Genomic DNA, 20,745 nt, shown 5'->3' with positions numbered 1-20,745 from the left:
TTATTCTGCTTAAAATGTAATAAGATTGATTTACTCATTACTCAAAGAGGAAAGTATTCTCACCACATTATGTAGAAAGATTTAGACAACAATGACACAGGTTAATAAAGATATTTTTACATTTAAACAGAGTAATCTTGAAATAAACAGTCCAGTTTGGACTTTCCTTATCATCTGATAATTACTTTTTAAATTAATAAATCAAGCAAACTAAACAGTTATTGTGATTGATTCCTTTCTTAAACTATTTTAAGTATTTTATAAATGCACAACAAAATGTTTCAGCCCTGAAAAAAATGTTTAATATGCTTTGAAAAGTGGTCTGCAGTAATATAAACTTAACATGACTCCAAGTTTAATGTTTAAAACATACAAAACTAACAGTGCGTTCATTTAGAGTCGAGCTATGAGAACAGTGTTTCCTTTTCTCTCTTCTGTACCTCAAAATACCTCTTACCTGTTCCAGCAGGAGACCTTCGCCATGGAGACCTGAGGTCACACCCACTGCTCCCACACCAGCCAATCAGCAGCTGTGTTTTCTTGAACTGGGTTAACAGGAGCTTCTCATTACAAACCCATAAAGTTTTCATACAGAGAATATTTTTATAGTTAACAACATCAAGCATAAATCTGTTTTACAGTATATTTTTATACATCTGTATGCAACATATTCAAATACAAGATTGTTTGCCATCTCAATTTTTTTATGGACTGTATACGTGTGATTCTGGCAGGGTTTATTATTATTATTTTTTTTTTTACACACATGTTGCTCAAACAGTTTATTGTTTATCAAATAAATTGTCAAATTCTGAAAGACTTTAATGGAAAAACAGAAGACTGATACATGCGTTTCATTGGGTTATTAATTTATTGTACACACAGTATTATTAAATAATAGTAAAACTAATAAAACATTGCGTAAATATTTTTATAACAGTATAATTGCACTCAGAAGTTACAGTTGACGAAAAACAAAATTTAAAAAACAAACCATTTATGTTTACTGGTGGGTGAAAGGATGAAAAAATATTTAAAATTTCCAAATCTCATTAAAAAAATCATATTTTAATTGCATCCAATCATCAGTAAGGCCTCCAGACAGGCTCCTCCCCTCTGAGAGAGAGACACGCCCCTTCTATATAATTGCTCAGCGCTGCGATGACGTTGCGGTCCTCCCCCGCGGTTTGGAGCGGTTGGTTCGGTCCGTAGTTGTAGTAGCTGCCCGGCTGGAATGGACCACTGTGGCTCAGCGGAGGTGGAGGGGGAGGAGAAGACAGGTAGGAGCTGTACGGGGAGGGCTGGGTGGAGTAGGTGAGGGTAGGCAGGTGGTGCATTCTGGGATTTGGAGGGAAGGAGGAAGTCAGAGAGGTCACCTGACCCAGGAAGGACGGCTCACTGGTCCAGAGAGAGGACGAGAAGGATCTACAATCTGTAAGAGGGATGACGTCAGTCTTTTTTATTTTTATTTTATTTTTACAGACGTGTTGGTTTTCATTTTTTTTATTTTGGGTTGGTTAATTTTTTTTCAATAAATTGTTGCTATTATCAATTTTCCATTTTCTTTGGTACTACTAGATATTCACTCAAGTACTGTAGTAAGATGTTGTAGTATTTCCCGGTTATGCCACTTCTCACAACCTGATTTAAAACAAAAGATTTAACGTCCCTCCTCTCATACCTGATGATGCAGAGCTGCTGCTGGATGACCTGAACACTCCTGACTTCACCTCCTTCTGCCTCTGTCCTGAGAGAGAGACAGAGAAGAAGAAGAAAGTCATTCTGACTGACAGTTTGGATTAAACCATCGTGTTTGATCAAAGTCTCTGGTGTGAACTCACGTCTTGGCAGCCGCTGACCATCCACCGTCACCTTGATGGCTCTGTGTAAGGTGGCGATCTGAGGCGGCGACGTCAGCACGTTGATGGAAATTGTGAAACTCTTACCTAAAAAAAAACAAAACAGCAAAGTAGGCTAAGTGAATAAACTTAATAAATAAAATAAACTAAATAAACTTTAATATTATTGCCTGAGAACAGGATAACATGCTTTATATCTGTGTGAGAAGGACATTTAAGTTACAGATGATGATGAGGCTGCTGTCTTTTCTTCGTCTACCAACCTCTGCCGCTGCGACCTATGAAGCGGAGGTCATTAAAGTGGGCGTAGCCTTGCTTCATGGTTGCTGTGGCGTTGCGTAGCTCAGCGCTGCTGTTGTCTTCGTTGCCAGCCATCACCGTGACAACGACGCCGTCTGGCACGTCGTTGCCCAGGGCGACCACCTGGAGGATGGAGGATGGTTAGGACAGGAGTATCGCTCTGGAATAAGGGATGTCCCACTGACATTTTATGACCTTTGACATTATGAACTGAAGCCAGTCTTGTCTTGATAGATAGATAGATAGATAGATAGATAGATAGATAGATAGATAGATAGATAGATAGATAGATAGGAGGGTGGTTCAATGGGTGGATAATTTCCTCACAGTGAAGGCTCTCGGCAGGGTTTTGTTACACCTCCAGTGCTTTGGCAGGCTGCTGCAGAGGAAGTTGGGGCTGTCCGTCTGAACCAGGCCTCTGGGTGGCGCTGTGCTGCGCTGGTGGAGGAGAGCCCTCACCTCCTGGTCTTCCAGTTGGTGGTTGGTGGGCGATGGTGCTGGCCGACGCTTCACCACAGGATCTGAGAGGAAACAACACAGATACCTTTGTTGTCTTTTGACTTTTGTTTTTCTCTCTCCTGATCTTGGCCATATCATTTTTTTTTTTTTTTTTGCTGATAACTCATGTAGCAAACAAAGCCTGTATACAAACCTACAACACAAATTAATTAATTTTAAAAAAATACCTGCATTTACACACTAGTCAGGCAAATGACTTTAATCCAGCAATAAACAAAGCATACAGGTGGGAGTAGAGAAAGAGAAGGAAGCATCTTTTAGTCTGCATTTTATATAAAACTCAAAGTTTGTCAAATAAACCAAGTTTAAGTTACGTTACACATAAAAACAACCTGTTTCTCTGTGATTGTTTCACAAATAACTCTGTCTGCCTCTATCCTTCTTCCACTCGATATTTCCCTAAAAATAAAACCAAGTTTTTTAAAGAAACTATTAGTGAGAGGACTTTTTTTAAGCAGAAACAGTAGAAAACTACAACAACCGAGCTCCCGCGCTTCCTGGTTCTATTACGTCATCAAACCGCGCCGATAATCGCACCAAACATAAAAGTGTCAACAGTCGCAGCAGCAGCAGCAGCGTTTTCTGATCGACTTCGGTGAGGATTTTAAATGATTTCGGAGCAGTTTCTGGTCCTCTGTTCCTCCTCTCCTCCTCCTCGTGTCCGTGTTTTCCTCCTCACTCTCTCCTGCTTTGTGTTTTATTCACCGCAGTGTTTGAATAGGAGGGAACTGCGCTGCATTATCATTCAGATTTTACTGGCGGACAGGAAGTTGCTGCGGTCGCACCACCTGTCCCCTCCTGTGTTTACGTGTGTCTGTGTCTCTGTGTTTGGACGGTGGGTTCATTTGCCTCAAATCTGTTCTGCTATCTTGTTATTTTAAGCTCTTTTAAGCTCAGCTTTTCTTCTGTGCTGCATAGCTGGCTAGTTTTGTTCTGGTTAAATGATCCCAAAGTGCTCATTACACACTACATTTAACAGTGACTGTCTTTTGTTGACATTCACCTTTGTGTCTGTGTGGGAGAGAGAAGAGGTTTTTATTTGTATTTCACCTCTTTAAAGCTTTTAAAGTCAGAGATGCGACACATTAAATCTACACTAATCAGTTTATAAGGTAGAAACAAGCTAAAACTAATGCATTCCTGCTAGAAAATCTACCTTCATGGGGATTAAAAAGTTCAGTTTTTACTAAATAATGACATACAGTTAATTAGCACTTTAAACGACAGCCTCCAAAACAGTTTAATCAACACCTAAAAACAGTTTAGACATGACAACAAAGAGCAGATTCACAGCATCGACAAACAGCATGATTTGAAACATAAAAACACAAAAGAATAAAAAATGTTTAATGCAAGACTTAGACACCCTGAGTGAACTGAAGATAATAAAGCAACATCTAAATATATTCCTGTGAACTAAACACTGTTGCAGCACCATTGCTGACAGTTTAACAGGTGTCAAATAGTTGTGTAGCCTTTTTGTTGTCGGCTGTGCTGCTGGAAGAAAAGTTTCTTCAGAGGTCAGATGTTGATCTTGACATTCACTGACATTAGTGATCAAAATGAGCCTCAGCTAGTAGCAGACTGTCTGTAAAATATGCAAGTGTTTGGTGGATTTGCTTTCCTCACCAGCCACATAACAAAACAAAACAAAACAAACGATGGTAATCAAGTGAGTGAAATTTGAGCGTTCACTAACCACAAAGTCTGCAGCCTGGAAACTACACATGATGTCTCCTTAGACAGAATGGATAATGTCGTTTGACGGTGAGCTAAAACGTTTCTTCAGTTATTTTGATTCATTTGTTTTTGTTTTTGTATATTTCTTTTTTCCCCTGTTCGTGTCTGCAGGTGGTTGTGGTTATGAGCAGTCCCATGGCTGGCTCTGCCGCCTCCAGTTCCAAAGACCGTCCAGTTTCCAGGACCAGTTTCATCCCAGAGCTACAGAGCATGATGTAAGACACACACACACACACACACACACACAGAAAGAGACTCACCCCAGTACAGCATCGGGCTGCTGCTGCTGAACAGACTGTTTGAAGCCATAGAAACCTGTTTAACAAATGACAGAGACACAAATGATCACGCTTTGTAAACTGCTACCAGAAAAAACAAAACCAAAACACAGATATCTTAAAACAGTCCTCAGCCCTTCATTTCGTTAAAGTATTTTATGTATAATATATAGCATTGTAAAAAGTTTTGTGTTGTTTATTTACTTTCTAAAGTAAAAACTTATGTTGGAAAGTTAAGACAATCTTAACATCAAATAAAATAAAAGGAGAACATTCCCTTGCTGACATTGTTAAGGCATTTTAAATGAAATAGACATGTATTAAGTATAAATTATTACAATAACATTATCCCTTAATACCAATCAAGGCACATTTAAGATCATCTCCAGAGTTTCAGTTCACTTCATAACAACAACAAAGATTTATGACTAATTGATGACACAAATACAGCTGTGCTGTCCTTAACAATCACACAAACACTTAAGCAGCAGACAATTAAACAGTCTCACAAAAAGGTGATTAACATGAAGTGTAGCTGAAGTTAAAAGCCACTTTGCCTTTGAACAGTCTTTGCAGTAGAGCTGAATTGATTTGTCAGTTATTGAATGAGTCAATACATTTTTCGTCATTCTCTGACATTTTATAAACTAAAATATTGCATATTTTAACAGAAGAATAATGTAGATTTCCTAAAATCAGAGACAGAACAACTTTGCCTATTCTAACTCCAAAATTTAGCTTATAGAAAAATCTTAATGGAAATATTTATGCATACTTTTTAACTATAGCAAAAGATCTGACTATTTGTACCTCCAGAAAGACCCACGCTGATCATTTTCCTGTCGCTAATTAAATCTTTTTGTGGGTTTTTCAAAAGAAACCACATTTGTGATGTGGCATCTATGAATCGGTGTGTGTGAGTGTGTGTGTTTTGGGGTACTCACCTTGTGATGTGTGTGGGCTGCAGACAGAGAGAGAGATGGTGTTGGTGGTCAGAGAGGCTGAAACCAACTAAACCCCAAAACCTAAAACCAACACTCAGCCTGACGCCAACCTCCGAACCTGAGGCCAACCTGCCCACAACCCCAAACCAGAGCCATTCTTACCTGTTTGATGGACAGCTGCAAACAGCCAATTATAGCCCAGATAAGGGCAAGAGTGTGGGTCAGTGAGGGGGGCTGTGTGATGTTTGTATGTGACAGAGAAAGAATAGATGAAAGACGGAGGGAACGAGAAGAAACGAGAGATGGAAAGAGCTGCAGGATGTGGCTTCAGCTCAGTCTGCCATCATGGAAGTGGCTTCTCTGGATGCAAATTGAGGTTTGACCATATTGAAGTCAAAGTGTGTGTTTGTGTGTGTGGCCTGTCGACCTCAGTGTGTGTGTGTGTGTGTGTCATGGCGGGGGAGAGACACAGAGACATTTATATGTGTATACGTTTACATTTGCAAGACCTTTTCATTTGGACAGCGACTTGTTGTCTACTGTTTTATTTCTTGACATGTGACATGATAAAGTGACATTGATTGTTTTTTTTAAATTTCAATGTACGTGCACTCCTGTTTTGGACGGAAATAAAATACTCATGTATTTAACTTTATCTGGGTATCGGAATACCTTCATTTTCAATACCAAAATTACTAAACATGTTTTTCAACAAATTGTAGAGGACAATTTTAACAAATGATGGGCCTGAATGTTGTCTGAACACAAGCAGCTCTTCTGAATTTGTCAACAAGGGTATGCTATTACCATATAATCTGTAAAAGATCATTCCCTTGTTGTGTAAAACAAAACGTACGGAAGTTTAATTTAATTCTGGTGCACTGATAACAATTTCTTCAAAAGTGATTTGAGAGCAAACTTCTATAATCTGCCACCGCAGAGTGCTGATCTGGGTACTGATTAAGTTATTCCTTAGTGCTGTTGTCTGTTCTATTGCACTGTGAATATAACTGGCTCTCTGTTGTCACACTACAGTGGATTCATCAGAAAGTCATCAGTCTAATTTTCTTCAAGATTGTCCGTGTCACACTGTTTTTCGCTCAGTTTAATTCTGTTGAGTGCTGAAGCCTGTCAGCCTTATAAAAACTGTTATATTTAAACTGTCTGTTGTTGAGGTTTTGTCACATTTATGCAGCAGAAACAGCAGCTTGATGAGAATAAACAGAAAAAAAGGAGTGAGCAAGAGTGATAAAATGAGCAGTGACAGCTGAGTCATCAACAGAAAATAATAATTAGAGTGATGTCACAGTACTGAACTAGTGGATTGAACAGTGATCTCAAAACTGGTGCAAAATCAGAACAGCAGATAAATGTTTGAAGAACTAACAGCTCATCTAGTCTAGATGTATTTCAGTGTTTAGAGGATTCACTTGAATCTCTGCATCACTTTGATTCATGTTTTGCATCTTTGTGTGTGTTTGTGCATCAGGTTTGCTCTGGGAGACGCTCGCCGGCCTCTGCTGGAGACGGCAGCTCTGGTGGAGGACATCGTGCACACACAGCTCATCACTATGGTAACATAAATACGGTGTAGTTGTGTACAGACACTTAACTTTCTCTCATTAAACAAAATAGAAATCACAAATTTTAATTTATTTTTTTGATGTGTGAAACCAAGAGAAAACAATAGTTTTGTCAGGAGAAAACATCTTTTGGGGGGAATGGCTCAGTTTCTAAGTGTTTTTGTAATACTCATTTTGACCACAAGAGGACATCTCTGTTCTAAATGTGACTTAAAAGCATTCATGTCATGAGTGGAATATAAAAATGAGCCTTCTCCACAATTTTCTTTTCTCCACACATGAAATAAAAAGATGTTTACTCATGAAAATTTCATTTTCACTTGGTTTCACACATAAAAAATGTTTTTTTTCTGAAAGATTTTTTTTCTTCTCAATTTCCAATTTCACTCATGAAATAAAACTTTTTTTTTCTCCTGAAAAATGTTTTTCACTCAGTTTCACACATGAAAAAAATTCTCCTGAAATAATTTTTATTCACTTGATTTGACAAAGAAAAAAAAGATTTTTCTCCTGAAAATTTCATGAAGATTTATTTTCACTTGGTTTGACAATTTTTCTCCTGAAATTTTGAAAAAGATTATTTTTTTCTCCTGAAATTTTGAAAAAGATTTTTTCTTTCTCCTTAAATTTTGAAAAAAAGTTTCTCCTGAAATATTTTTTCCTGTTTCACACGTGAAAAAATTCTCCTGAAAGAGTTTTATGTACTCGGTTTGACAAAAGCAAGCAATTTTGTCTAGTGACAAAAGCGAAAAACATTTTTTCTTCTGAATTTTTTTTCCCCAGTTTCACGCGTGAAAAAAACAAATGCTCCCGAAAGATTCTTTCTCAATTTCAAACATGAACTTAATTCTCCTGAAAGAGTTTCGTTCACTCGGTTTAACAAAAGAAAGCAGTTTTGTCTAGTGGCGAAAGCGAGTAAAACAATTTTTTCACTCAGTTTCACTCAGACCATAAAAAAATTCTGATGATTTATTTTCACTTGGTTTGACAAAATGTTTTTCCTGAAATTTTGAAAAAGATTTTTCTTTCTCCTTAAATTTTGAAAAAAAAAAAGTTTCTCCTGAAATATTTTTTATTTACTTTGTTTGACAAAAGAAAACAATTTTGTCTAGTGACAAAAGCGAAAAACATTTTTTCACTCAGTTTCGACCATGAAAAAATTCTGATGACGATTTTTTTCCCCTCGGTTTGACAAAATGTTTCTCCTGAAATTTTGGAAAAAAACGAAAGATTCTTTTTCAATTTCAAACATGAACTTAATTCTCCTGAAAGAGTTTCGTTCACTCGGTTTGACAAAAGAAAAGAATTTTGTCTAGTGACAAAAGCGAGTAAAACAATTTTTTCACTCAGTTTCGACCGTAAAAAAATTCTGATTAAGATTTTTTTCCCCTTGGTTTGACAAAATGTTTTTCCTGAAATTTTGAAAAAGATTTTTCTTTCTCCTTAAATTTTGAAAAAAAAGTTTCTCCTGAAATATTTTTTATTTACTTTGTTTGACAAAAGAAAACAATTTTGTGTAGTGACAAAAGCGAGTAAAACAATTTTTTCACTCAGTTTCGACCATGAAAAAATTCTGATGAAATTATTTTTTCACTCGATTTGACATTTTTTTCTCCTGAAATTTTGAAAAACATGTTTTCTTCTGAACTTTTTTTCCCAGTTTCACACGTGAAAAAAACAAATGCTCCCAAAAGATTCTTTCTCAATTTCAAACATGAACATAATTCTCCTGAAAGAGTTTCATTCACTCGGTTTGACAAAAGAAAACAATTTTGTGTACTGACAAAAGCGAGTAAAACAATTTTTTCACTCAGTTTCGACCGTAAAAAAATCTCATGACGATTTTTTTTCCCTTGGTTTGACAAAATGTTTCTCCTGAAATTTTGGAAAAAAACATTTTTTCTTCTGAATTTTTTTTCCAGTTTCACACATGAAAAAAATTCTCCTGAAATATTTTTTATTTACTTTGTTTGACAAAAGAAAGCAATTTTGTCTAGTGACAAAAGCGAGTATAACAATTTTTCACTCAGTTTCGACCATAAAAAAATTCTGATGAAGATTTCTTTTCCCTTGGTTTGACAAAATGTTTCTCCTGAAAATTTGAAAAAGTTTTTTTTTTTTTTTTCTTAAATTTTGAAAAAAGTTTCTCCTGAAATATTTTTTCCTGTTTCACACATGAAAAAATTCTCCTGAAAGAGTTTCGTTCACTCGGTTTGACAAAAGCAAGCAGTTTTGTCTAGTGACAAAAGCGAGTAAAACAATTTTTTCACTCAGTTTCGACCATGAAAAAATTCTGATGAAATTATTTTTTCACTCGATTTGACATTTTTTTCTCCTGAAATTTTGAAAAACATTTTTTCTTCTGAACTTTTTTTCCCAGTTTCACACGTGGAAAAAAACAAATGCTCCCAAAAGATTCTTTTTCAATTTCAAACATGAAAAAAATTCTCCTGAAAGAGTTTCATTCACTCGGTTTGACAAAAGAAAGCAGTTTTGTCTTGTGGTAAAAGCGAGTAAAACAATTTTTTCACTCAGTTTCACTCAGACCATAAAAAAATTCTGATTAAGATTTTTTTTCCCCTTGGTTTGACAAAATGTTTTTCCTGAAATTTTGAAAAAGATTTTTCTTTCTCAAATTTTGAAAAAAAAAAGTTTCTCCTGAAATATTTTTTATTTATTTTGTTTGACAAAAGAAAACAATTTTGTGTAGTGACAAAAGCGAAAAACATTTTTTCACTCAGTTTCGACCATAAAAAAATTCTGATGAAGATTTTTTTCCCCTCAGTTTGACAAAATGTTTCTCCTGAAATTTTGGAAAAAAACATTTCTTCTTCTGAATTTTTTTTCCAGTTTCACACGTGAAAAAATTCTCCTGAAATGTTTTTTATTTACTTTGTTTGACAAAAGAAAACAATTTTGTCTAGTGACAAAAGTGAAAAACATCTTTTCACTCAGTTTCGACCATGAAAAAATTCTGATGAAGATTTTTTTCCCCTCGGTTTGACAAAATGTTTCTCCTGAAATTTTGGAAAAAAACATTTTTTTTTCCCAGTTTCACACGTGAAAAAAACAACCGAAAGATTCTTTCTCAATTTCAAACATGAACATAATTCTCCTGAAAGAGTTTCATTCACTTGGTTTGACATAAGCAAGCAATTTTGTCTAGTGACAAAAGCGAGTAAAACAATTTTTTCACTCAGTTTCAAACCGTAAAAAAATTCTGATGAAATTATTTTTTCACTCGATTTGACATTTTTTTCTCCTGAAATTTTGAAAAACATTTTTTCTTCTGAACTTTTTCCCCAGTTTCACACGTGAAAAAAACAAATGCTCCCAAAAGATTCTTTTTCAATTTCAAACATGAAAAAAATTCTTCTGAAAAAGTTTTATTCACTCGGTTTGATGAAAGCAAGCAGTTTTGTCTAGTGACAAAAGCGAGTAAAACAATTTTTTCACTCAGTTTCAAAACGTAAAAAAATTCTGATGTTTTTTTTTCCCTTGGTTTGACAAAATGTTTCTCCTTAAATTTTGAAAAAAAAAGTTTCTCCTGAAATATTTGTTATTTACTTGGTTTGACAAAAGAAAACAATTTTGTGTAGTGACAAAAGCGAAAAACATTTTTTCACTCAGTTTCGACCATAAAAAAATTCTGATGAAGATTTTTTTCCCCCTCAGTTTGGCAATGTTTCTCCTGAAATTTTGGAAAAAAAATTTTTTTCTTCTGAATTTTTTTTCCCAGTTTCACACGTGAAAAAAACAAATGCTCCCGAAAGATTCTTTTTCAATTTCAAACATGAACTTAATTCTCCTGAAAGAGTTTCATTCACTCGGTTTGACAAAAGAAAGCAATTTTGTCTAGTGACAAAAGCGAGTAAAACAATTTTTTCACTCAGACCATAAAAAAATTCTGATGAAGATTTTTTTTCCCTTGGTTGACAAAATGTTTCTCCTTAATTTTGAAAAAGATTTTTTTTTCTCCTTAAATTTTGAAAAAGATTTTTCTTTCTCCTTAAATTTTGAAAAAAAAAAAGTTTCTCCTGAAATATTTTTTCCAGTTTCACACGTGAAAAAAATCTCCGGAAAGGTTTTTTATTTACTTTGTTTGACAAAAGAAAACAATTTTGTGTAGTGACAAAAGCGAAAAACATTTTTTCACTTAGTTTCGACCATAAAAAAATTCTGATGATTTATTTTCACTTGGTTTGACAAATTTTTTTCTCCTGAAATTTTGAAAAAGATTTTTTTTCTCCTGAAATTTGGAGGAAAAAAAGTTTCTCCTGAAATATTTTTTCCAGTTTCACACGTGAAAAACTTCTGAAATGTTTTTTGTTTACTTTGTTTGACAAAAGAAAATAATTTTGTCTAGTGACAAAAGCGAAAAACATTTTTTCACTTAGTTTCGACCATAAAAAAATTCTGATGATTTATTTTCACTTGGTTTGACAAATTTTTTTCTCCTGAAATTTTGAAAGATTTTTTTTCTCCTGAAATTTTGAAAAAAAAGTTTCTCCTGAAATATTTTTTATTCACTCGATTTGACAAAAGAAAGCAATTTTGTCTAGTGACAAAAGCGAGTAAAACAATTTTTTCACTTAGTTTCGACCAATAAAAATTCTGATGATTTATTTTCACTTGGTTTGACAAAATGTTTCTCCTGAAATTTTGAAAAAAAATTTTTTTTTTCTTAAATTTTGAAAAAAGTTTCTCCTGAAATATTTTTTCCAGTTTCACACGTGAAAAAAATCTCCTGAAATGTTTTTTGTTTACTTTGTTTGACAAAAGAAAACAATTTTGTCTAGTGACAAAAGCGAAAAACATTTTTTCACTCAGTTTCGACCATAAAAAAATTCTGATGAAGATTTTTTTTCACTCAGTTTGAAATTTTTTTTCTCCTGAAATTTTGAAAAAAACGATTTTTCTTCTGAAATTTTTTTTTCCAGTTTCACATGTGAAAAAAACAAATGCTCCCAAAAGATTCTTTTTCAATTTCAAACATGAAAATAATTCTCCTGAAAGAGTTTTGTTCACTCGGTTTGACAAAAGAAAGCAATTTTGTCTAGTGACAAAAGCGAAAAACATTTTTTCACTTAGTTTCGACCATAAAAAAATTCTGATGATTTATTTTCACATGGTTTGACAAATTTTTTTCTCCTGAAATTTTGAAAAAGATTTTTTTTCTCCTGAAATTTTGAAAAAAAAGTTTCTCCTGAAATATTTTTTATTCACTCGATTTGACAAAAGAAAGCAATTTTGTCTAGTGACAAAAGCGAGTAAAACAATTTTTTCACTTAGTTTCGACCAATAAAAATTCTGATGATTTATTTTCACTTGGTTTGACAAAATGTTTCTCCTGAAATTTTGAAAAAAAAAAATGTTTTTCTTAAATTTTGAAAAAAGTTTCTCCTGAAATATTTTTTCCAGTTTCACACGTGAAAAAAATCTCCTGAAATGTTTTTTGTTTACTTTGTTTGACAAAAGAAAACAATTTTGTCTAGTGACAAAAGCGAAAAACATTTTTTCACTCAGTTTCGACCATAAAAAAATTCTGATGAAGATTTTTTTTCACTCAGTTTGACATTTTTTCTCTCCTGAAATTTTGAAAAAAACGATTTTTCTTCTGAAATTTTTTTTTCCAGTTTCACACGTGAAAAAAACAAATGCTCCCAAAAGATTCTTTCTCAATTTCAAACATGAACATAATTCTCCTGAAAGAGTTTCATTCACTCGGTTTGACAAAAGAAAGCAATTTTGTCTAGTGGTAAAAGCGAGTAAAACAATTTTTTCACTCAGTTTCGACTACAAAAAAATTCTGCTGAAATTATTTTTTCACTCAGTTTGACAATTTTTTTCTCCTGAAATTTTGAAAAAGATTTTTTTTCTCCTGAAAATTTCATGAAGATTTATTTTCACTTGGTTTGACAATTGTTCTCCTGAAATTTTGAAAAAGATTTTTCTTTCTCCTTAAATTTTGAAAAAAAGTTTCTCCTGAAATAATTTTTCCTGTTTCACATGTGAAAAAATTCTCCTGAAAGAGTTTTATGTACTCGGTTTGACAAAAGCAAGCAATTTTGTCTAGTGACAAAAGCGAGTAAAACAATTTTTTCACTCAGTTTTGACCGTAAAAAAAATTCTGATGAAATTATTTTTTCACTCGATTTGACAAAATGTTTCTCCTGAAATTTTGGGAAAAAACAATTTTTTTTCCCAGTTTCACACGTGAAAAAAACAAATGCTCCCGAAAGATTCTTTTTCAATTTCAAACATGAAAAAAATTCTCCTGAAAAAGTTTTATTCACTCGGTTTGATGAAAGCAAGCAGTTTTGTCTAGTGGCAAAAGCGAGTAAAACCATTTTTTCACTCAGTTTCACTCAGACCATAAAAAAATTCTGATTAAGATTTTTTTCCCTTGGTTTGACAAAATGTTTCTCCTGAAATTTTGAAAAAGATTTTTTTTCTCCTGAAATTTTGAAAAAGATTTTTCTTTTTCCTTAAATTTGGAAAAAAAAAGTTTCTCCTGAAAGATTTTTTTCCAGTTTCACACGTGAAAAAAATTCTCCTGAAATAATTTTTATTCACTCGGTTTGACAAAAGAAAACAATTTTGTCTAGTGAAAAACGCGAAAAACATTTTTTCACTCAGTTTCCACCATAAAAAAATTCTGGCGAAGATGTTTTTTTTACTCAGTTTGACAATTTTTTTCTCCTGAAATTTTGAAAAAAACGATTTTTCTTCTGAATTTTTTTTCCCAGTTTCACACGTGAAAAAAATTCTCCTGAAATATTTTTTATTCACTCGGTTTGACAAAAGAAAACAATTGTGTCTAGGGACAAAATCGAGTAAAACATTTTTAAAAGAATTTTTTTATGGTCGAAACTGAGTGAAAAAAATGTTCACTCGCTTTTGTCATTTGACAAAATTGTTTTCATTTGCCAAATTGAGTGAATAAAAAATATTTCAGGAGAAACTTTTTTTTTTCAAAATTTCAGGAGAAAAATCATGTCAAACTGAGTGAAAAAATTGTTTTACTCGCGTTTGTCACTAGGCAAAATTGCTTTCTTTTGTCAAACCGAGTGAATAAAACAGGAGAATTATTTTCATGTTTGAAATTTAAAAAAAAAATCTTTCGAGAGCATTTGTTTTTTTCACGTGTGAAACTGGAAAAAAAATTTCAGAAGAATTTTTTTTTTTAATTTCAGGAGAAAAATGTTGTCAAACCGAGGGAAAAAAATCTTCATCAGAATTTTTTATGGTCGAAACTGAGTGAAAAAATGTTTTTTGCGTTTTTCACTTGACAAAATTGCTTTCTTTAGTCAAACCGAGTGAATGAAACTGTTAAGGTGCGTTCACACCGGACCTTTCATTTTTGTTGCTGGCGACAAGTTTACATATTAAGTCGATGCAAACGAGTGACTAAGCGATTAATCACTCAGCCGAAAAATCGCTGGGGCTCCGAGCGACAGCGACCGAGTGACGGAGCGAAAAAGCGCTCAATCGCTCCCAAGTCTCTGGCCGTCAGTCGCTTGTCGCTCAGCACTGATTGGCTGCCGTAATCTATGTGTAACTATGACAACTACTAAAACCATGGAAACGTAATACAACTCCACCGGTCCGGAAGAGCAAAGCTGGGCCGTTGTCAGCCGCGTATACCGTTGAAAACGGTTGGCGTCCAGACGCAGCTCCTGGAATAGCCGGTGGTATTCACCGAGATCAGTGTGCATCTTGAGTATGTTGTGGACCCAAAACCGACAATGCTTGGTTGTACGGTGCTTGTGGGACTTCCGCAACAGGTAAACGGCGGCAACAGGTACAATGTCAGCCATGCTGGACCAATACAAACGGGAAGAAATGAGCGCCTCCGAGCGACGTGAAATTCACTGGAATCGCTTGAATGACGTCATCAGAGCGATCTGTTGAATTGTGCCGACGAGCGACTGCAGCTGAGTGACAGAGCAATTTTTTTTGGAGGGACACAAGCGACAGCAACAAAAATAAAAAGTCCGGTGTGAACGCACCTTTAGAGGAGAATTATTTTCATGTTTGAAATTGAAAAAGAATCTTTCTGGAGCATTTGTTTTTTTCACGTGTGAAACTGGGAAAAAAAATCAGAAGAAAAAATGGTTTTTTTCCATAATTTCAGGAGAAACAATTTGTCAAACGAGTGAAAAAAAATCTTCATCAGAATGTTTCCATGGTCGAAACTGAGTGAAAGATTTTTGTACTCGCGTTTGTCACTAGGCAAAACTTTCTTTTGTCAAACCGAGTGAATTAAAAACTCTTTCAGGAGAATTTTTTCACGTGTGAAACCGGAAAAGAAATTTCAGAAGAAAAAATGTCTTTTTCCAAAATTTCAGGAGAAAAAATTTGTCAAATGAGTGATAAAATAATTTCATTATAATTTCAGGAGAATTAGTTTCATGTTTGAAATTGAAAAAGAATCTGTCGGGAGCATATGTTTTTTTCACATGTGAAACTGGAAAAAAAAATTTCAGAAGAAAAATATTTTTTTTCAAAATTTCAGTAGAACAAAATTGTCAAACCAAGTGAAAAAATAATTTCAGCAGAATTTTTTAATGGTCGAAACTGAGTGAAAAAATTGTTTTACTCACTTTTGTCACTAGACAAAACTTTCTTTTGTGAAACCGAGTGAATAAAACTTTTAAAGGAGAATTATTTCCGTGTTTAAAATTGGAAAAAAATCTTTCGGGAGCATTTGTTTTTTTCACATGTGAAACTGGAAAAAACATTTCAGAAGAATTTTTTTCTTTTAAAATTTCAGGAGAAAAATGTGAAAACTGAGTGAAAAAATGTTTTTCGCGTTTTTCACTTGACAAAACTGCTTTCTTTTGTCAAACTGAGTGAAGAAAACTTTTTCAGGAGAATTATTTTCACATGTGAAACTGGAAAAAAAATTCAGAAGAAAAAAATTTTTCCCCCAAAATTTCAGGAGAAAAAAATTGAGTGAAAAAATAATTTCGTCAGAATTTGAAAAAACAAAACAAAGGAGAGAAAACAACTTCTTGAACAACTTAAGATCAGCCTTAGAAAATGGATCACCAGAAAAAAAACACAAGACACAACTCTTATCACCAAGAAGGATAATTTATTCTCAGTGTGCAGATTGAAGGACTAAAATCCAACTGTTCAACAGGACTTCATGTTGCTATATATGTGATCCTTGTATTTCTGATCCTTAAAATGATGTTAACTGAAGTTTAACTAATGCTGTATGATGACTGGTTTATTCATCAGCTGCATCAGGCCTGCGAGGGGGCGGCTCTACGTGGCTCGAGGGTCATTTCAGCAGAGGACATCCTGTTTCTGATGAGGAGGGACAAGGTGAACAAAACACACACAAAACAAGCTGACAAACACACTTTGGATACACAAAATGTGATTTCAGGAAGGATTTTTATTGATTTAAAAATGAATAAATCCTAAAATTCCATTCATTCTCTTCCTTTTTTACTCTTTATGTCAATGTCTCTTGACCAGAGGAAAGTGGCGAGGCTATTGAAATATCTCCAGTTTAGAGATTATAAATCCAAACTACTCAAAACTGTGGAGGATGACGACACACAGCAAGACACGGGTATACACACACACACACACACATCCAAGACAAAGATCAAAATGCTCATTAAATCTCCGTGAAACCAAATAACAGGATAATATGAACATATGAATATGGTGCAGGTGCTGCTGGCGTTGCTGGTGGTAACCAGCGGAGGCAGCGGTTGGCCCAGGATTTTCTGGTGTGGATGGATCAGACCGGCGACCTCCTGTCATTGGCTGAGCGGCAGGAAGTAGACCCTGTCAAACAAGAGCGGATGGAGGTCAGAGGTCGTCATGATGCAATGATTTTACAGTAAATTCAAGTTTTTAAAGACTGAATATGATGAAGATGATTATAATTAATTGTGTCCGTGCATCATCAGCGTTTGGAGCGTCAGACTCGAGCTATGGACCCGGCTCAATACGCCGAGTTCTGTGAGAGTCGACAGCTCAGCTTTGGTAAGATTTGATTAAGTAATTAAGTCTTTATTCATCCAAATGTTAGGAAGTTTGGAAAACCACAGAAATGCAGTTTCTAGAGTTGTTTTCCTTCACAACTGGACTCTATGGCTTGTGTAGTAGCCACGAATCTTCCACCATCTTCCTGCTGTTAACTCCAAATTAACAAATATAATTAATTTATTAATGATGCAAGATAATTTGACTTTTTTATGAAGAAAAGTCAAAATTTCTGGCATGTTTTTGTCCTTTTTTACTTGCTAATAAACTCAATTATCAAACTTGTTATTGAATAATTTTCTGTTTTCTGTTTCCAGCTAAGAAAGCGTCAAAGTTTCGGGACTGGCTCGACTGCAGCAGTTTGGAGCAGAAACCAAACAGCATCGCCATGGAGATCCTGTCGTACCTGGCTTACGAGACTGTTGCCCAGGTAACCTGACGAGTTACGATGTCTCAGTCTACTTTATATGTGTGTGATAATAACTTTTATTAAATCTGTCTCCTGTTTCTCTCTGTGATTCTTCTCCAGATTGTAGATTTGTCTCTGTTGGTGAAGCAGGAAATGGCAGCGAAGACGAATCCCATCAGTCATGTGATCTCTGCCAGCTACATCCACTACAACACTCACACAGAGGTACACACACAGACACACACACACAAATGTAATTTTCTTACATTTGGTTTTCATCACTTAAAGCTGCACAAGTTATGTTTGAGGTAAATAATTAACACCTGTCCTCCATCTTTCTGACCACCAGGTAAAGAAGGATCCAGACTCACCTGAAGCCACTCCCCCTTCTACACCAGGCTCCTCCCACTCCTCGAAGCCCCTCCTACAGGGTAACGGCAGTCTGGACGGCCGGGCGAGACAGAGGAAGCGCAAAAAGGTGTGTGCTTAGTCTGCAGCCTTCTTACCTGTATTCTCACCTTGATCTGAGTTTAACTTTACAGTGTCTACTCAATCTATTATCCACAGAAACAACACTGAAAACTCGACCTTGTTGTATTAACACAGAATAATTTGTTTCAGAGCTGTCCGGCTGCAGTCGAACCTCCCAGCGGAGCCATCCAGCCCTGTCACATCAGAGAGGCTATCAGAAGATACAACTACAGACACACAGTATGTACAACCACAACACTGAACATGACATTTACACACGACATGTCTGTATTCTTCACATCAAGGATTGATTTAGAGTATTTTCTTGTTGTCCACACACTGAAATGTGCTAACTCCAGTAACATTTTGAACTTTCTCAGGCAAAACTCAAATATTTTGAGAGAAAAAAAATGTTCACTCGCTTTTGTCACTAGACAAAATTGTTTTCATTTGTCAAATTGAATGAATAAAAAATATTTCAGGAGAAACTTTTTTTTTCAAAATTTCAGGAGAAAAATTTTGTCAAACCAAGTGAAAAAAAATCTTCATCAGAATTTTTTTATGCTCGAAACTGAGTGAAAAAATTGTTATACTCGCTTTTACCACTAGACAAAATTGCTTTCTTTTGTCAAACCGAGTGAATGAAATTCTTTCAGGAGAATTATGTTCATGTTTGAAATTGAAAAAGAATCTTTCGGGAGCATTTGTTTCTTTCACATGTGAAACTGGGAAAAAAATTTCAAAGACAAATCTTTTTTTTCAAAATTTCAGGAAAAAAAATTGTCAAACCGAGTGAAAAAATAATTTCATCAGAATTTTTTTATGGTCGAAACTGAGTGAAAAAATGTTTTTCGCGTTTGTCCCTAGACACAATTGTTTTCTTTTGTCAAACAGAGTTAATAAAAAATATTTCAGGAGAAACTTTTTTCAAAATTTAAGGAGAAACATTTTGTCAAACCAAGCGAAAAAAAATCTTCATCAGAATTGTTTTATGGTCGAAACTGAGTGAAAAAATGTTTTTCGCTTTTGTCAATAGACAAAACTGCTTTCTTTTGTCAAACGGAGTGAATAAAACTCTCAGGAGAAGTTTTTCACGTGTGAAACGAGTGAGTGAAAAAACAATTTCATCAGAATTTCAGGAGAAAATTTTTGTCAAACTGAGTGAAAAAATTACTTTCGTTGTTTTTTCCACAGGAAACCAAGTGAAAAAAATTCTGAAAAAAGAAAAAAACAATCTTTTGGAAAGCTTTTTCACTTGACATTTTGGCTTCACACGTGAAAAAAACATTCTGAATTTTTTTAGTGTCGAGTGAAAAAATAAAATTTGAGTAGAACTTTTTCTTTTTGTTTCAATTTGCGAAGTGAAAGAGATTTTGTTTACATGTAAACAAAGTTTACTAGAACTTTTGTCTTTTCATGTGTGAAGCCAAGTGAAAAAAATGTTTCTCAGTAAAAATCTTTTAGTTTTAATTTGTGAAAAAATGTTTTTCAGGAGGACAAAACATTTTTGTTTGTTTGAAAACTTGTGGAGCCAAATAAAGTAAAAATTGTAGATTTTTTTTTCATGTGTTAAAAAATTCAGGAGAACTTTTTTTTTCATGTGTGAAACCAAATTCAAAACATTTTGAGACTTTTTTTGGTTTTTCCGCATGAAGCCAAGTAAAAAAAAATTATGAAAAAAAAAAAAAATCTTCTGGAAAAACATTTTTCACTTGGTTTTCACACTAGAAAAAAATGTTTTTTTAGTCCCCTGAAATGTTTTTTTAATTTGCTTCACACGAATTTTTTTTTTTTTCACTTGGCTTCACACATGATGCCAAAATGACGGTGAAGACAGAAATTCTCCTGAATTTCATGTTTGAAGCCAAGTGAAGAAATTAAATTCTGGTAGAAGTGTTTTGTGTTTAAATTTTTAAGTGCCAAATGAAGAAAAAAATTAGATTTTGTTTTCCATGTGTAAAAACTGAAATTGCTTGATCCAAATGAAGAAAAACAAAGTAGGAGAACTTCTGTTTGTGGAAAAACATTTTTCACTCCGTTTCACACATGAAAAACAAATCCCTGAAATATTTTTTTCACTTCGCTTCACACGGGACAAAAACATTCTCTTTAAATTATATTTGGCTTCTTTAATTTTCATGTGTGAAGCAAAGTGAAAAATGTTTTTCAGTTAAAATATTTTTTAGTTTGTTTCAATTTGTTAAGCCAAGTGAAAAAAAAAACATTCTGAAAAACAAAAAAAATCTTCTGGAAAAACATTTTTTTTCACATGGCTTCACATGAAAACAAATATCACATTTTCACAGATGAGAATTTGTGGAAAAAAGGTTTTGCCACTAAGTTCAAGTCATACACTCAGGAGAGAAAACAATTTAGATCAGACTTAGAAAATGAATCACTACACAAAAACAATTCTTACCCCTCAGTTTCTCTAAGATCCCTCTAAAAACAGGCCGGTACAAAATTGTATTTTTAAAATCAGTCCACCTCTTTTCTCTCTCAGCGCGCTTATTCGAGAAGTGGGATGGCCTTCCTCACCTGTTGAAGATGCAACACATTCTCACAAGTACCTGCACAAACACGTTTTTTTGTTCTATTGTTGTAATAAAGATTTTTCACTAAGCTTGAGTT

At 34.3% G+C, this 20,745-nt stretch overlaps 2 protein-coding genes across 3 annotated transcripts; one reads left to right on the top strand and one right to left on the bottom strand.

Annotated features, from left to right (window-relative positions):
* Positions 1–1,085: 1,085 nt before the first annotated feature.
* Positions 1,086–4,751, bottom strand: runx2a (RUNX family transcription factor 2a). Its single transcript, XM_073481997.1, has 6 exons — positions 4,679–4,751; positions 2,487–2,680; positions 2,123–2,282; positions 1,842–1,946; positions 1,682–1,747; positions 1,086–1,432 (listed from the first exon to the last, which is right to left on the bottom strand). Exons 1-6 carry the CDS (start codon positions 4,725–4,727, stop codon positions 1,086–1,088), a joined length of 921 nt encoding a protein of 306 aa, XP_073338098.1. The 5' UTR covers positions 4,728–4,751.
* On the top strand, positions 3,238–20,742 carry supt3h (SPT3 homolog, SAGA and STAGA complex component). 2 transcript variants are annotated; one of them, XM_073481994.1, is made up of 12 exons: positions 3,238–3,273; positions 4,530–4,633; positions 7,130–7,214; positions 16,473–16,559; positions 16,716–16,812; positions 16,917–17,056; positions 17,159–17,234; positions 17,552–17,664; positions 17,764–17,868; positions 17,993–18,121; positions 18,265–18,354; positions 20,618–20,742. In XM_073481994.1, the coding sequence occupies exons 2-12, from the start codon at positions 4,542–4,544 to the stop codon at positions 20,657–20,659; spliced, it is 1,056 nt and encodes a 351-aa protein (XP_073338095.1). In that variant the 5' UTR covers positions 3,238–3,273; positions 4,530–4,541; the 3' UTR covers positions 20,660–20,742. The 2 variants fall into 2 exon arrangements, with proteins under 2 accessions (XP_073338095.1, XP_073338096.1); XM_073481995.1 differs by lacking the exon at positions 3,238–3,273 and adding an exon at positions 3,417–3,513.
* Positions 20,743–20,745: the final 3 nt, after the last annotated feature.

This window comes from Pagrus major, chromosome 15 (genome assembly GCF_040436345.1).
Source record: "Pagrus major chromosome 15, Pma_NU_1.0".
NCBI classification, from domain to species: Eukaryota; Metazoa; Chordata; class Actinopteri; order Spariformes; family Sparidae; genus Pagrus; species Pagrus major.
This window is presented reverse-complemented; position numbering and strand designations above follow the sequence as displayed.

Excerpts from the sequence above, each read along its gene's own strand:
- runx2a (XM_073481997.1), bottom strand. The coding sequence starts at position 4,727 with ATGGCTTCAAACAGTCTGTTCAGCAGCAGCAGCCCGATGCTGTACTGG. Across the intron at positions 2,283-2,486 it reads CCCTGCCGAGAGCCTTCACT|GTGGTCGCCCTGGGCAACGA; the intron begins GTGAGGAAATTA and ends TCCATCCTCCAG. Across the intron at positions 1,947-2,122 it reads CATAGGTCGCAGCGGCAGAG|GTAAGAGTTTCACAATTTCC; the intron begins GTTGGTAGACGA and ends GTTTTTTTTTAG.
- supt3h (XM_073481994.1), top strand. The coding sequence starts at position 4,542 with ATGAGCAGTCCCATGGCTGGCTCTGCCGCCTCCAGTTCCAAAGACCGT. Across the intron at positions 17,057-17,158 it reads TCAAACAAGAGCGGATGGAG|CGTTTGGAGCGTCAGACTCG; the intron begins GTCAGAGGTCGT and ends GTGCATCATCAG. Across the intron at positions 17,665-17,763 it reads CTTACGAGACTGTTGCCCAG|ATTGTAGATTTGTCTCTGTT; the intron begins GTAACCTGACGA and ends ATTCTTCTCCAG.